This window comes from Rhinopithecus roxellana, chromosome 20, assembly GCF_007565055.1.
Source record: "Rhinopithecus roxellana isolate Shanxi Qingling chromosome 20, ASM756505v1, whole genome shotgun sequence".
Classification (NCBI taxonomy): Eukaryota; Metazoa; Chordata; class Mammalia; order Primates; family Cercopithecidae; genus Rhinopithecus; species Rhinopithecus roxellana.
The window spans coordinates 72,580,932-72,595,944 of NC_044568.1; the positions used below are offsets into that span (position 1 = coordinate 72,580,932).

The window sequence follows — 15,013 nt, forward strand, 5'->3', positions numbered from 1 at the left end:
TTCGCCCGCCTTGGCCTCCCAAAGTGCTGGGATTACAGGCATGAGCCACCACGCCCGGCCGAGACCCTCTCTTAAAAAAAAATTCTCCTCACCCATCTTTTTTTTTTTTTTGAGAGGGACTCTCACCCTTCACCCAGGCTGGAGTGCAGTGATGCGATCTCGGCTCACTGCAAGCTCTGCCTCCCAGGCTCACGCCATTCTCCTGCCTCAGCCTCCCAAGTAGCGGGGACTACAGGCACCACGCCCGGCTAATGTTTTTTTTTGTATTTTTAGTAGAGATGGGGTTTCACCATATTAGCCAGGATGGTCTCGATCTCCTGACCTCGTGATCCACCCGCCTCGGCCTCCCAAAGTGCTGGGATTACAGGCGCGAGCCACCGCGCCCGGCCTCCTTGCCCATCTTTTAAGGAGCAGATCCTGTAGCTCTCAGATTATTTTCAATGATTACAAATCCAGCTTAGTGTGGCTTAAACCCCAATTGCATGTCCACTTTAAGACTCATTTCTGGCTGTGCACCGTGGCTCACACCTGGAATCTCGACACTTTGGGAGGCCAAGGTGGGAGAATCACTTGAGCCCAGGAGTTCAAGACCAGCCTAGCCAACACGGCAAGAACTTATCACTACAAAAATAATTTATTGGCCGGGCACAGTGGCTTATGCTTGTGATCCCAGCACATTGGGAGGCCGAGGTGGGTGGATCACCTGAGGTCAGGAGTTCGAGACCAGCCTGGCCAACATGGTGAAACCCCATCTCTACAAAAAAAAAGTACCAAAAAACTAGCCAGGCATGGTGGCAGGTGCCTGTAACCCCTGCTACTTGGGGGACTGAGGCAGGAAAATCGCTTGAACCCGGGAGGCGGAGGTTGCAGTGAGCCGAGATCGCACCATCGTACTCCAGCCTGGGGGACAAGAATGAGACTTTGTCTCAAAAATAAAAAAATAATTTATTAAAAAATTAGCCAGGTGTTGGGGTGCATGCCTGTGGTCTCAGCTACTTGGGAGGCTGAGGTGGGAGGATCACTAGAACCCTGGAATTTGAGGCTGCAGTGAACTATGATCACTGCACTCCAGCCTGGGAGACAGAGTGAGACCCCGTCTCTCTAATAAAACAAAAAACAACAAAACAAAAACAGAGATGACCACTGCTAACGTTGCATATTTGACTCCACGGTTATTTTACATACTTAAGATATCAGGCATACCCACTTCACTGACTAATCATTAAATGTGTCTCCAAATCAGTAGTGTTTTGTTTTGTTTTGTTTTGTTTTGAGAGCTCTGTCACCCAGGCTGGAGTGCAGTGATGTGATCTCAGCTCACTGCAACCTCTGCCTCCTAGGTTCAAGCGATTCTCTTGCCTCAGCCTCCCGAGTAGCTAGGACTAAACGTGCCTGACACCACACCCAGCTAATTTTTATATTTTTAGTAGAGACGGCATTTCACCGCGTTAGCCAGGATGGTCTCGATCTCTTGACCTCGTGATCCGCCTGCCTTAGCCTTCCAAAGTGCTGGGATTACAGGCATGAGCCACCGTGCCCGGCCACTTTTATTTTATTTTTTTTAAGACGGAGAACCTCTCTATTGCCCAGGCTGGAGTGCAGTAGCACGGTCTCGGCTCACTGCAACCTCCCCCTTCCCCTTCTCGGGTTCAAGTGATTCTCCCACCTCAGCCTCCCGAGTAGCTGGATTACAGACATGCGCCACCACGCCCGGAGTTTCACCATACTGGCCGGGCTGGTCTCAAACTCCTCACCTCAAGTGATCCACCCACCTCGGTCTCCCAAAGTGCTGGGATTACAGGCGTGAGTCACCGTGCCTGGCCCATTTTTTTTTTTTAACTTTTTTTGTAGGGATAGGGTCTTGCTATGTTGCCTAGTCTGAACTCCTGGTCTCAAGGGATCCTCCTGCCTTGACCTCCCAAGTAGCCGGGATGAGAGGCGTGCACCACCACACCCAGTCCTATGTTGTCATATTTTAATATTTGATAAACTTATAAGCATTCCCTCTTGTGTAATTTTAGGATTACAATTCTATTTTTCATTAGAATCTCCTGTCTGGGCACCATACGTGTGGCCCTGGTGAACTGAGACTGGGGGAACAGTCCCAATAAGGATCAAATCGCCCCACCTGACGTGGGTGTGGTGGGGACCTGCCCTGCCCAGAGTCCAGTGCACAGGGGCGCTCAGCACACACCTGAGCAAACTCACGCTGAGCCGGACCGCGGCAACCCAGCTCTGGAAACTGACGTGGGGACACTGATGCTCCGGGGAGAACAGCCTTCTGCCCAGCCCAGCTAGGGCCAATGTAACACCTCGAACAGGCTGGACACAAATGGTTTCTCCTGTTCTTTCATTTCAATTCAGAAAGGACGGATGCTTTCAGAATGAGCAGATACTTAGTGATACAGCCTTGATGGTGTGGATAATACACAAAAAATCATACTTTTTGGTATTACAGTTTTTTTAAAAAACCAGCTCCACACACACGGGCGCTACATCTTCTATCTCTATTCCAGACACGAGCAGTAGGCACAGTGAGGAAAACTAAACCAAGAGGGAAGAGCTTCAACGCTAATGACCAGGAGGCGGCTCAGCAGGGAGGCTAAGGGTTAAATGCAGAGGCAGACAGAGGGGCAGGTTGCTCCTGGGAGGCTGGAGGGACCCTGCCTCCAGAGGAGCCCAGGAGAGCCTCACGCGGCTGCCACACACCAGGCTCTGTCACAGTGTGACTGCCAACTCTTCACAACACTGAGACTGGAATCAAAACCTTGCTGTTCCCCCACAGGCAAAAACCTGAGCGGTCACCACTTGCTGATAATGACTTATGGGTTAAACTGTCTATGCGATGCACTCAGGCACCAAAGCTTTTTTTTTTTTTTGAGATAGAGTCTCACTCTGTCGCCCAGGCTGGAGTGCAGTGGTGCAAACTCGGCTCACTGCAACCTCTGCCTCCCCAGGTTCAGGCGATTCTCCTGCTTCAGCCTGCTGAGTAGCTGGCAATACAGGTGCCCACCACCACACCAAGCTAATGTTTGCATTTTTAGTAGAAACGGGGTTTCACCATGTTGGTCAGGACGGTCTTGATCTCTTGATCAGACTGCCTCAGCCTCTCAGTGTGCTGGGATCACAGGCGTGAGCCACCATGCATGGCTGGCACAAAAGCTCTTTTAAAAAGTCCAACATAACAGTATTTTAAAGTCAGCAGGTTAGGTGACATCCATTCTTATTACTTACGCTTTGCACTTGCTGCTATTACTGTTGTTATTACTCTTTGGCATATACTCAAGTTTTAATAACGGAATGTAAGAAGCTGACGTACTCTCTCTCTCTCTCCCCACCAAGAGGACCCAGCCTCTTTAGAGAGATGGCCACTTCCAGGGCAGGCAGGAACCACATCTGCTGGAAGTACCAGGCTGTGCCAGGACGCAGGGAGCTCCAGGAACTCAGGGCATAGCCCAGGACGCAGGTGCCGCCTGAAGAGGCTCCAACATCAAGGGGGCCATGTGAGTCCCAAACCCGACAGGAAAGGAGTGTGATGCCCCAAGGGAACAAAACCTTGCTGAACCCACATTGACACTCACGAACGCCCGGGGCGTGCATTTTCACAGATCTACCTATGGACAGAAGCAGCCATGGCAGCCGTGCACACAGAGGAGGCACGGCATGGCCCCGAGGGAAGTCGCCTCCTCCCTGCTGACCAGGAGACGCGGGTCCTGCTGGCATCGGCTGACCCAGAGATTCCTCTCAGGCAGGAATCAGGTGGGCACAAGCCTCCGTGGGCAACCACTAGGGCTGTGGCTGGCCGACATGGGCAGACATCAGCCTGCTACTGCCTTGGCAGAGCCTGAGGACACAGACACCCCTCAGAGCAAAGCCGGTGGCACAGGCAGAGCAGGGTCCCCTGTCAGTGGAAGCTTCGGCAGGGGTGGGGGCCTGGGCTCTGGCCGCACTCCCCTCCCCTGCAGCAGTGATTTTCTGGACCCAAACACAGCACCTTGGCAACCCTGATCAGTGTCACTGTGTTTGTGTTCAGAGTCCTGAATTCTGATGTCATCTAGCCTATTACCGCCCCTCCCAGTGAGGTCTGACACACAGGCTCTCCCTGCTGTGCCCAGGTGGTGCTGTGCCCAGGTGGCAGACAACACTGTTATCCAGGAAGTCAGGCGAAAGCCCACCAGCAGCCGCCGGCCCAGGGCAGGGAAAGCAGCACACGGGCTCCCGCCGGGTGGCCCATGCTGTCGGAGCTGCTGGAGAGTGCTGTGCTTGACCGCCCGGCCTACATCTTCACTCAGGGTTGACATGAGGTTCTTATATCCAGCCGCTGTACAAACTGTAAAGTACCTGCCCATTTCCAGGTCTCGGCTCTTCTCTTCTTCCATCCTCTTTTCTTTATTTTTTATTTTTAGAGACAGGGTCTTGCTCTGTCACTAAGCTGGAGTGCAGTGGCGCGATCTCGGCTCTCTGCAACCTCTGCCTCCCAGGTTCAAGCAATTCTCCTGCCTCAGTCTCCCAAGTAGCTGGGTCTACAGGCATGTGGCAGCAAGCCCAGCTAATGTTTGTATTTGAATTTATATACACATTTTTTGAGGCAGAGTTTCACTCTGTCACCCAGGCTGGAGTCTGTGGCGCAATCTCGGCTCACTGCAAGCTCCGCCTCTTGGGTTCATGCCATTCTCTTGCCTCAGCCTCCCAAGTAGCTGGGACTACAGGCACCCGCCACCACGCCCAGCTAATTTTTTGTATTTTTATAGAAACAGGGTTTCACCATGTTAGCCAGGATGGTCTCAATCTCCTGATCTCATGATCCACCCGCCTCAGCCTCCCAAAATGCTGGGATTACAGGCGTGAGCCACCACGCCCGGCCAATTTTTGTAGTTTTAGTAGAGACGGGGTTTCACCATGTTGGCCAGGATGGTCTCAATCTCTTGACCTCGTGATTTACCTACCTCAGCCTCCCAAAGTGGTGGGATTATAGGCCACCACGCCTGGCCTGTTTTTTTTTTTTTTTTTTTTTTTTGTAGAGGTGGGGTCTCACTCTGTTGCCCAGGCTGGTCTCAAACTCCTGGGCTCCAGCACTCCGCCTACCTTGGCCTCCCAAGGTGCTGAGATTGCAGGTGTGGGTCACCGCGCCCAGCCCTCTGCTCTTTTCCAAAGATGCTAAGCTGGGCTGGGCACAGTGGCTCATGCCGGTAATTCCACCAACTTTGGGAAGCTGAGGTGGGTGGACTGCTTGAGGTCAGGAGTTCAAGACCAGCCTGGCCAACACAGTAAAACCCCCATCTCTACTAAAAATATAAAAAATTAGCCAGGTGTGGTGGTACATGCCTGTAATCCTAGCTACTCAGGAAGCTGAGGCTGGAGAATCACTTGAACCCAGGAGGCTCAAGAGGTTGCAGTGAGCTGAGATTGCGCCATTGAACTCCACCCTGGGCAACGGAGCAAGACTCTGTCTCAAAAAACACAAATTAAAAAAAAAAAAAAAAGATGCTGGATAGCTTTCCCTCTCATGGGATGGGCAGGGCCAGTTTACGCAGCCAGGCCCACATCACCCATCCAGGATTCAAATCCTTCCCAGTTTGGTTTGCAGACTCTGTTCACTGTAAAGACGGCGAAGGCTGTTTGGGGGCCGAGAGCCTCTGCTTCCACTCTGCCATCTGGGAATATGGGACCCACTCTTTCCTGCACCCGTTCCACCGCTCCGGGCCCCCCAGCACCAAGCCCTCTGCACACCGTGGTCAGAAGACCCTTCCATATGCCCTTGCCCACCACCCCCCTCGTCACCAGCACTAGGGCCTGGCTGCTCCTGAGCCCCTCCCATCCCGCCTCGCCTGGATCACCTCCCCTGCTACCTCCACGTGCAGCAGCTTGGTGGGCAGAGGCACTCAGGGTATCTGGTCCTTCCCTGGTCTTCTGTCCCACACCCATGGGTCCCTACCCCTCCACAGCACCCATGCCCTTGTCCCTCTAATTTCTGAAGGACAAATGTCCAGAAATCTCTGCTGTACTCAAAATCTTGATCTCAGCAAGAGAGCGCTGTCATCCCCAGGTTGGCTCAGGAGCCTCCTCCCTACCTTAGGCTCAGAGTGCGAGTGCAGCCTGTTGCCATCTGTTTACATTGCTTTCGAGAGGACCGAAGAGGCCCCTTTTCCACCCAGCTCCTGCCCTGAGGGTGCCCACAGACCACGGTCTTGGTAGGCAGGCCTTCTTCCTACAGCTGCTCCTCTTCCCCACCACCTCCACAACGTCTGGTCACTGACACCCGCCAGTGCCACAGTCTGCACATCCCTCTCCCGACCGCCCAGGAAGTCAACCCAGCCAGACAAGCAGTCTCCCCGCCTTCTCATATTGGTTCGGCAGTGTTCTCTGCACCAGGATGCTGGACACCGACACCTTTCCCTGCTTTCTCCAAATACCCGGCAGACGACACCTTGGCTGACATGGCCCCTGGGCCCCAGAACAGCCCTCCGTGGGGTGTTACCCGTATTACACGCAGCCCAGGGAAGGACCCAGCTGCGATGCAGCCCCTTCCTACTCTACGCCAGCTCACAGGGGCTCCAGACCAGGGTAGGGGGCAGCTTTTCTGGGACCAGCAACTTCGCACCTTCCCAGCTGCAATCTTCAAATAGAACAAGAGGCGAAAGTACCTGCAAGGATCCAGATCCCTCCCTTGTGTCCTTCCCGCCCACCTCTCAGCTCCCCCACGTGGCTTCCTTCCTGAAATACTGTTCAGTTCAGCTCATCATGCAAGCCACAACATGTGTGCTCAACCCAAGAGTCATCTGTGTCCACACCACCCTGTGAGAGACCTGGCTGGCACTGCCGTGCACCTGCCGTGCAAGCATTTGCCCTGCTACATGCAAGCACTGAGAGCAAGTGCTAACGACTGGAGGTGGACATTAACTCACTTGTCCAAAAGTTCTGGCATCTGGCCACTGTACAAACTTAACATTAAATATTGTACCTACTAACTTAACAGTTTCCTGAACATTTAAGTAAGGCCATGCCAGCCCAACTTACAAAACTGTACAGAGGCCGGGCGTGGTGGCTCACGCCTGTAATCCCAGCACTTTGGGAGGCCAAGGCGGATGGATCACGAGATCAGGAGTTTGAGACCAGCCTGACCAACATGGTGAAACCCCATCTCTACTAAAAATACAAAAATTAGCTGGGCATGGTGGTGGGGGCCTGTAATCCCAACTACTTGGGGAGGCCGAGGCAGGAGAATCGCTTGAACCTGGGAGGCAGAGGTTGCAGTGAGCCAAGATCACGCCATTATGCTCCAGGCTGGGCAACAAAAGCAAAACTCTGTCTTAAACCAACAAAATTCAGCACAATTACCATAATTTAAACCAGACACACAATCAATCTCATAGTCCAGCACCCTCTCAGGGAGAGGTGGGTTTGTCTCCACAGCATGGAGTTAAACAGAAGGAACCTCACCACACATGGATGAGTCCAGGAGTGGCTCTGGAAACCTCCAGAACCCAGTGGCCTGCTGCCCTCATTCATAGCTGGCCGTGGGAGCTCTCAGGCACAACTCTGCTTGGTGTGGCTGGCCGGGAGGGAGGGAGGGGGGCAGGAGCAGCCCAGCCAGGAGCCCAGGAGCCCAGGAGCCAGGGAGGGAGGAAAGGAAGGAGTGAGGGAGGCAGGAGCAGCCCGGTCAGGAGGGAGGGAAGGAGGGAGGGAAGGAAGGAGGGAGGGAGGGAGGGAGGGAGGAAGGAGGAGCCCAGTGAAGGGAGAACAGATGGGCTTTGGTGATGGTCTCCAGGAACAGAGCAAAGGTGGGAGGCACCCCTAGGCCCAGGTACAGAGGGGCCTGCCCAGGAGGGTGGGAAAGAGGCAGGGAAGAACAGACAGTCCTGAAGGAAAGAGGACTGTGGCTTCAGATGTCATGAGAACGCTGAACGCTTGACCCCCAACCCTGCCTGGGGGCCAGCTTGCTTGCCTCTCCCAAGGCCCCTCGCACAGGCTGTCTTTGCCAGGAATGCTCTCAAAACCCGGATGACAAGTGGCACTCCCACTTGGGGAGCTTGGGAAGGGTCTGAACAGCTTGGTGACACCAGCAGCTCCTGCATCTGAGGGCCGCTGGCCTGGGCTGCCCATCACAGGACTCACTCAGGTGCGCCTCCTCCAGGAAGCCATCCCCCACGCAGCCGAGGCCCACATCCCTCCCATGCACTTCCACGTGCTGAACCTCCTCCAGTCGGCCACACCACATCCTAAAGGTCCCTTTCTTATTTTTTCAAAAGTATGTAAAAGAAAAGACTGTCTCAGGCCGGGCGCGGTGGCTCAAGCCTGTAATCCCAGCACTTTGGGAGGCCGAGGCGGGCGGATCACGAGGTCAGGAGATCGAGACCATCCTGGCTAACACGGTGAAACCCCGTCTCTACTAAAAAATACAAAAAACTAGCCGGGCGAGGTGGCGGGCACCTGTAGTCCCAGCTACTCGGGAGGCTGAGGCAGGAGAATGGTGTAAACCCGGGAGGTGGAGCTTGCAGTGAGCTGAGATCCGGCCACTGCACTGCAGCCCGGGCGACAGAGCGAGACTCCGCCTCAAAAAACAAAAAACAAAAAACAAACAAACAAAAAAAAGACTGTCTGTATTTTGTTCTCCTTTGCACCCTCAGTTCCTGGCCCAGCACCTCGTAAAATGCCCAATAAATGACAGAACAAATGTCTGAAATGAGGGAGAAAAACTCAAGGGCTCAGGACCGGGCCTTCATGAGAAGTCCACAGCCAGAGCCGGGAAAAGACTGAGGGCAGAGCATGAGCAAGGCCAGGAAGAGAGAGGAGCGAGGCCCTGGTCCCAGCCATCAACAGAAGGCGGTGTCTCTGGGGCAGTGTCCCACACGAGACCAGGGCAAGTGTGAACCGATGCCCAGCGGGCGGCCGGTCGGAGTTCAGGGACATGAAGTCACTTGGGAGGGACTGGGCTGCCCTCAGGCCTGTCCCGTACTCTGGGGTACGGGACAGCGTGCCCCCGGTGGGAGGCCTGGTACAGGCAGAGCTGGCAAGTCGCAGGGTCCTGGCTGTCTTGAAAAAAGTTATAACGAGCCGGGCGCAGTGGCTTAAGCCTGTAATCCCAGCACTTTGGGAGGCCGAGGTGGGTGGATCACAAGGTCAGGAGTTTGAGACCAGCCTGGCCAACACAGTGAAACCCCGTCTCTACTATAAATATAAAAATTAGAAGGCCGGGCGCGGTGGCTCAAGCCTGTAATCCCAGCACTTTGGGAGGCCGAGAAGGGCGGATCACGAGGTCAGGAGATCGAGACCATCCTGGCTAACACGGTGTCTACTAACCCCGTCTCTACTAAAAAATACAAAAAACTAGCCGGGCGCGGTGACGGGCGCCTGTAGTCCCAGCAACTCGGGAGGCTGAGGCAGGAGAATGGCTTAAACCCAGGAGGCGGAGCTTGCAGTGAGCTGAGATCCGGCCACAGCACTCCAGCCTGGGCGGCAGAGCGAGACTCCGTCTCAAAAAAAAAAAAAAAAAAAAAAAAATTAGCTGGGTGTGGTGGTGGGCACCTGTAATCCCAGCTACTTGGGAGGCTAAGGCAGGAGAATCACTTGAACCCGGGAGGCGGAGGCTGCAATGAGCCGAGATCATGCCAGTGCACTCCAGCCTGGGCAACAGTTAGACTCCGTCTCAAAAAAAAAAAAAAAAAGAAAGAAAAAAATTATAATGACCCACAAAGTCCTACCTCCTGAACATGTGGGTTCCCAGATGCCGCCCAGGGTCACCCTGGGGCTGGGGCGGTCCTCTGAGGCTCGGGTCTCAGAAGAACTTAGTGTACATGGTGCAGCAGAAGTAGGTGTGTGGCAGTTACCCCAGGCCCAGGTGGAGGTGAGGAGGAGGACGGGGGAAGAGCCATGAAGCCCACTGCTTCACAGGAGGTCTGCAGGGCAGCTCCTCCAGACCCTGAGCCCGCCCTCGACAGCTGCTACCTCCTGAGCCTCAATCCCTCGTCTGCACAATGGGGGTGGTGCTGCCTTCTCACAGGTGGCAGCAGAGGCTACATGGGGACAGCAGGAAGCACCCACCAGTGCTGGCAGGCACTCATCACACGTTGGCAGCATTAGCTGTTACCATGGTGATCACCCCTGTTCCTCCAATAACAACACCCTGCTGGAAAACCTGGCACCTCACAGAGGAAAAGCAAACCCCAAAACACTGCCCCAGAAAAACGAGCAAAAACCTCGAGGCAGGTGGATCACTTGAGGTCGGGAGTTCGAGACCAGCCTGACTGACATGGTGAAACCTGTCTCTACTAAAAATACAAAAATTAGCCAGGTGTGGTGGCGGGTACCTGTAATCCCAGCTACTCAGGAGCTGAGGCAGGAGAATCGCTTGAACCCAGAAGGCAGAGGCTGCAGTGAGTCGAGATCATGCCACTGCACTCCAGCCTGGGGGACAAGTAAGACCCCGTCTCAAAAAAGAAAAAAAAGAAAACGAGCAAAACCCAATCAAGTGCAGGGGAAGAGAAGGGACTCCGGGCTGCAGTGGTGCCCAACACCAACAGCAGGCACAGGGAAGCCATGCACGGCTGTCCAGTCACCTAAAGACACACAGCTAGAACCTCCCGCAAAAGCCTCAGCTAGCCCTGGGGATAAGCAGCCGACAACACACACGTGGTTTTCACTCAGGACAGTGAAACACAGAGGAGCCTCTGAAGATAGTCTCCTCTGGAATTGGCCACTTTGGAGCCGTGAACTTCAAGTCAGATGAGAAGAAATGTTTGTAACTGTTTGGAGAAAGCTCAGGGAGTTGTGAAGCCGAAGAAGCTGGGACTCCCACACAGGGTGCCCTCGCTCCCATGGGCACAGCAGGCAGAGTGTGGCCCCACAGACATCTCAGTGGCCATCAGACCCCAACATCCACAGCAACCGCGATGTTAGCCTTGCTATGTCCACAACTGCCTCCCTCCGTTTCTCCTCACAACTTGCCAGGCTCGAAGGACCGGAGTGTCACTCAGCAGCTTCCACCAACACTGACTCCCAAAGAAGCAGAGAGAGAAATAAAGTCAAGAGGATTAACCCCTTCTGAAGTCTTCCAGGATCTGGGCACACAAACCCTGACAAACGTGGCTGGAGGCAAACTCGCTCCCAGGAAGGTTTGTAGGGGACAAGGTACAGAGGGAGGAACTGCCTTCATCCAGGACCTTCAACACCCTTCACAGAGCAGGAGCGGGCCTGGCCACAGCAGGATGCTTCCTGGGCTTGGGGGAGGGGTGTGCACCCCATGAGGGTGGTTCCTCAGGGCCAATATGGGCCCACCACCCTGGCCCACACCCTGGAGCCTGACTGCAGGTTTGCTCCCAAACTGAAGCTGTCTCCTCCCCACCGTGTGTGCCACCCACACTCCTGGATGAAGCGTAATTCCTGCTGGGTAACTCACCACCATCACTCAGAGGCACTCTATGCAAAGGGCTCTGTTTTGTCCTGAGGAGAGCATGAAGCACTCCCTAAGATCACTGCTGGGTGTCAAAGACAGGAAAACCTTTCCAGACCTAGAGATCCAGAAAGCCAGCGCACACCCGCATTAGGGGACATGGAAGAGCTCACAGGGGCTCCACAGGTGCTGGGCATGCAGTCACACGCTGCTGCCTCAGGTGCCAGTACTAAGAAAAAGGTCACTTTGATGACTCATTTGTTTGTGAAGCTGGAGAGGGCAACGTACGCTCACACACCTGTCTGAGGAACGTGCTAGACAGGCAAGTAAGTGATCTGGTGTGAGCTGAAGGAGCTCTCGGCCATGCTGGAGCAGCGAGCCCTGCACAGAAGGGGCCTCCCTGTCACAAGCATCCACCGCCCCACGGGGAGCCCTGCAGAAACATGGAAACTGGAAACACAGAGGGCACCTCACAATAAAGGAGAGAAAACAACGAAACTTAACACATACGTCCTTCCCATGAGGGCCAGAGACCTAAAGCTCCTGCTACAACTCTTTCAAAGGAGAATACATTCTCAAGATGCTGAGTCCTGAGAACCAGCTGCTCCTGAGTTTCCGAGACCCCGCAGCCCCCTCGGGAAACCTTCAGATCCACCAACTTCACCCTGATGAAGAGGGCTGGCCCCTGGGGTTGGCAAGCTGCCACCTGACCACAAAGACCTGCTCCTTGTGCTGTGCACGTCTTAACCTTGAGGCCTTAGACACGGAAAGCGCGTTCCACAGCGCAGAGGCGCTCCCTTTTCTGCTCGAGGCCACAGGACTCCCGCGGGGACCTGGAAGTATGTCCCGGGCCCTGAGAGCACATGGTGTCTTTCTAAGAGTGGAGTCTCCTCTCTGCTTCTGGTCCAAGCCACTGTGAGCCTCCAAAGTCTCTGCAAGCAGGCAGGTCTCCACATCTTACACAATACTGGCCCCACTTCAGCAAGCATGTCAGAGGAAGTGTGGCAATGCCCCGCAGCCCGACAAAGGGGACAGGGAGGAAGGAGGGTCCTGTCTCTCCAGCTCCTGGCTGTGTGCTGTGGTTGGAGTAGGGGAGCTGGCCAGTGTGGCTGAGCTGGCCCTCAGAAGCAAGCATTCATGTCCCGGGAAAACACTGACCCTGATGAAGCCCAGCCCTTCCCGTGCTCGTCTGAACATGCACAAACACGCACGCCGCCAGCCTCCTGGGAGTGCACAGCACCCTGGAGCCAGGCTTTAGAAGGCAACGCCACCTGCACCATCAGCTTGGCCGCCCACCACCTGAGTCAGGAGTTCCCAACTCTGAGACAGTCGCTGTCCAGTGCAGGCCCGGGAGGCTGTGGCTGGTGCAGGGGCTTAACGTGTGAGCCCCCAATGCCCCTAGTGGGCCTTACACTTCCCCCCACCTAAAAATGGACCCAGAGCTCTTCCTCCCTGGCCCTTTTCAACCCCTCCTCCAGGCTGAGGCCAAGAGCACAAGCTTCCAGAGCCCCTGGTGCTGCTGCCCACTGCTGAAGCCGTGCCAGAAGGAAGCGCACTCAGAGTCAGTCCAGGTAACCCCACACTCTGCCAACCCCTGAGTGAGAGAGTGGGGGATGCTGTGCCCACACTCTCAGCAGCCAAGGGCAAGCAACTCAGCAAACAGCAGATGCTCAGGGCAGTCAGACAGGACAGACAAGAGCCCAAGAAACAAAGCAAGGGGAGAGGGCAGGGACCAGGAGAGGTAAGTTCGCCAGTGTAGATGGCATTCCCTGAAGCGCAGATGGACTATGGGGAGGCTGGATGCTGACTGCTCCCAGTTCATCTGGGGCCACCCAGGTCTTCTAAGGAAACATCCCATTCGGTCCAGGCCCCCATGAGAGGTGATGAGGACCACGCCGTCTCACTGACCCTGTTAACCACTTCGCTATGTTGAATACCTAAATTAAGAGGCACGCTCAGGCAGGCAAGCCCCAGTGATGCGCTCTATCTTGTGTATTTTAGCCATGCAACCGGAAGTTAAAAACAAACGTTCAGGCCGGGCGCGGTGGCTCACGTCTGTAATCCCTGCACTTTGGGAGGCCGAGGCGGGCAGATCATGAGATCAGGAGATCGAGACCATCCTGGCCAACATGCTGAAACCCCGTCTCCACTAAAACACACACAAAAACTTAGCCGGGCGTGGTGGCGTGCACCTGCAGTCCCAGCTACTCGGGAGGCTGAGGCAGGGGAATCGCTTGAACCCAGGAGGCGGAGATGGAAGTGAGCCGAGATTGTGCCATTACACTCTAGCCTGGCAACAGAGTGAGACTCCATCTCAAAAAAAAAATTAAAAAAAAAAAGAAAAATGCTCAGTAACTCATTACAGAGGTATTTTCTTCCAGCACAAAGTGTTGACTCCCTCAACTGTAAGTAAATACCTCCGGGGAACAGTCTGCCTATAAGGGCCTGTCATCTGTGCATGCTCCAGACAGGGTCCCAAGAGCAGTCCAGCAGCACCTGCCGCCAGACCTGGGTCCCTGACACCTTCCCTCGGACTCCAGATAATCCTAGATCCATGACACCTTCTCTTAGATCCATGATGCCTTCCCCCAGATCTGTGACACCTTCCCTCGGACCCCAGATGATCCCAGACCCATAACACCTTCCCTTAGATCCATGATGCCTTCTACTGGGCCCGTGACACCTTTCCCCAGACCCCAGATCCTGGACCCATGACACCTTCCCTCAGGCCCACGACACCTTCCTTCGGACCCCAGATGATCCCAGGCCCATGACACCTTCTCCAGGATCCATGACACCTTCCCCTGAGATCCTGGACCCGTGACACCGTCCCCCAGACCCCGGGTCCATGGCACCGTCCCCGCTGGGCGCGCCCCTCTGGTCCATCCTCCTGCTCCCCGGCGTCACCTCGGGACTGGAGCGCGGGCACCCCGCAGCCGCCGAGCCACCGGGTCTGGAAGTCAGGCAAAGGCGTTCCTGGGCACGTTCGGCGGCGCTTGGAAGGGTCGGGCCGAGGGCGAGCTCCGCGCCCAGCTCGCCGGGCTCCGGCCCCGCGTAGCAGCGCGCGCCGCGGGCTGGGCCTTACCGTTACTGTAGGCGTACGGGGACTCGGCCGCGCCGTCCTGCAGGCTCTCCAGGATCTCGCCCTTGCCCACGTCGCTGTCGCCCACCAGCAGGAACTTGAGCAGGTAGTCGTAGCTCTTCACCGGGCTGCCCTGCGAGCCCATGGCCGCGCCGCCCGCGCCCAGCGCCGGCCGCCTGCTGAGGCACCGCCGGGTGAGGCCGCGGCGTGAGAGAGCCCGCGCGCTGCACCTGCGCCCGTTGCGTCCGCCCCAGGGCGGCCGAGTGGGCGCGCCCGAAGCCCCGCGCCGGCCCCGCCCAGCCCGTCGCCCGGGCGCACCTCAGGCTCGCCACCGCCCCGCCGCTTCCCGCACCACCAGCGCCGCCGCGCTGCCCCGCCCCCGGCCGCGCCGCCGCCATTGGCCACCCTTCGCCCGCCCTCCCAAACCCATTGGCCCGTCCGCCCGTCCGTCACGATTGCCCCGCCTTCACCGCGTCCTACACGGCGCCCCCGGGCCTCCTGTCGCACCGCCTCTTCGACGCCCCGCCCTGCCTTCCCGTCGT

At 55.9% G+C, this 15,013-nt stretch overlaps 1 protein-coding gene across 1 annotated transcript in view; it reads right to left on the bottom strand.

Annotated features, from left to right (window-relative positions):
- The window catches only part of RAB40C (RAB40C, member RAS oncogene family), a 41,163-nt gene extending 26,330 nt beyond the window's left edge, over nt 1–14,833 (bottom strand). Inside the window, exons 1-2 of the mRNA XM_030924468.1 lie at nt 14,790–14,833; nt 14,475–14,647 (exon numbers count right to left, since the gene is read on the bottom strand). Of these exons, the coding sequence (XP_030780328.1) occupies nt 14,475–14,616 (142 nt within the window). The 5' untranslated portion in view covers nt 14,617–14,647; nt 14,790–14,833. The remainder of the gene's footprint in view (nt 1–14,474; nt 14,648–14,789) is intronic.
- Between the last annotated feature and the right edge of the window lie 180 nt (nt 14,834–15,013).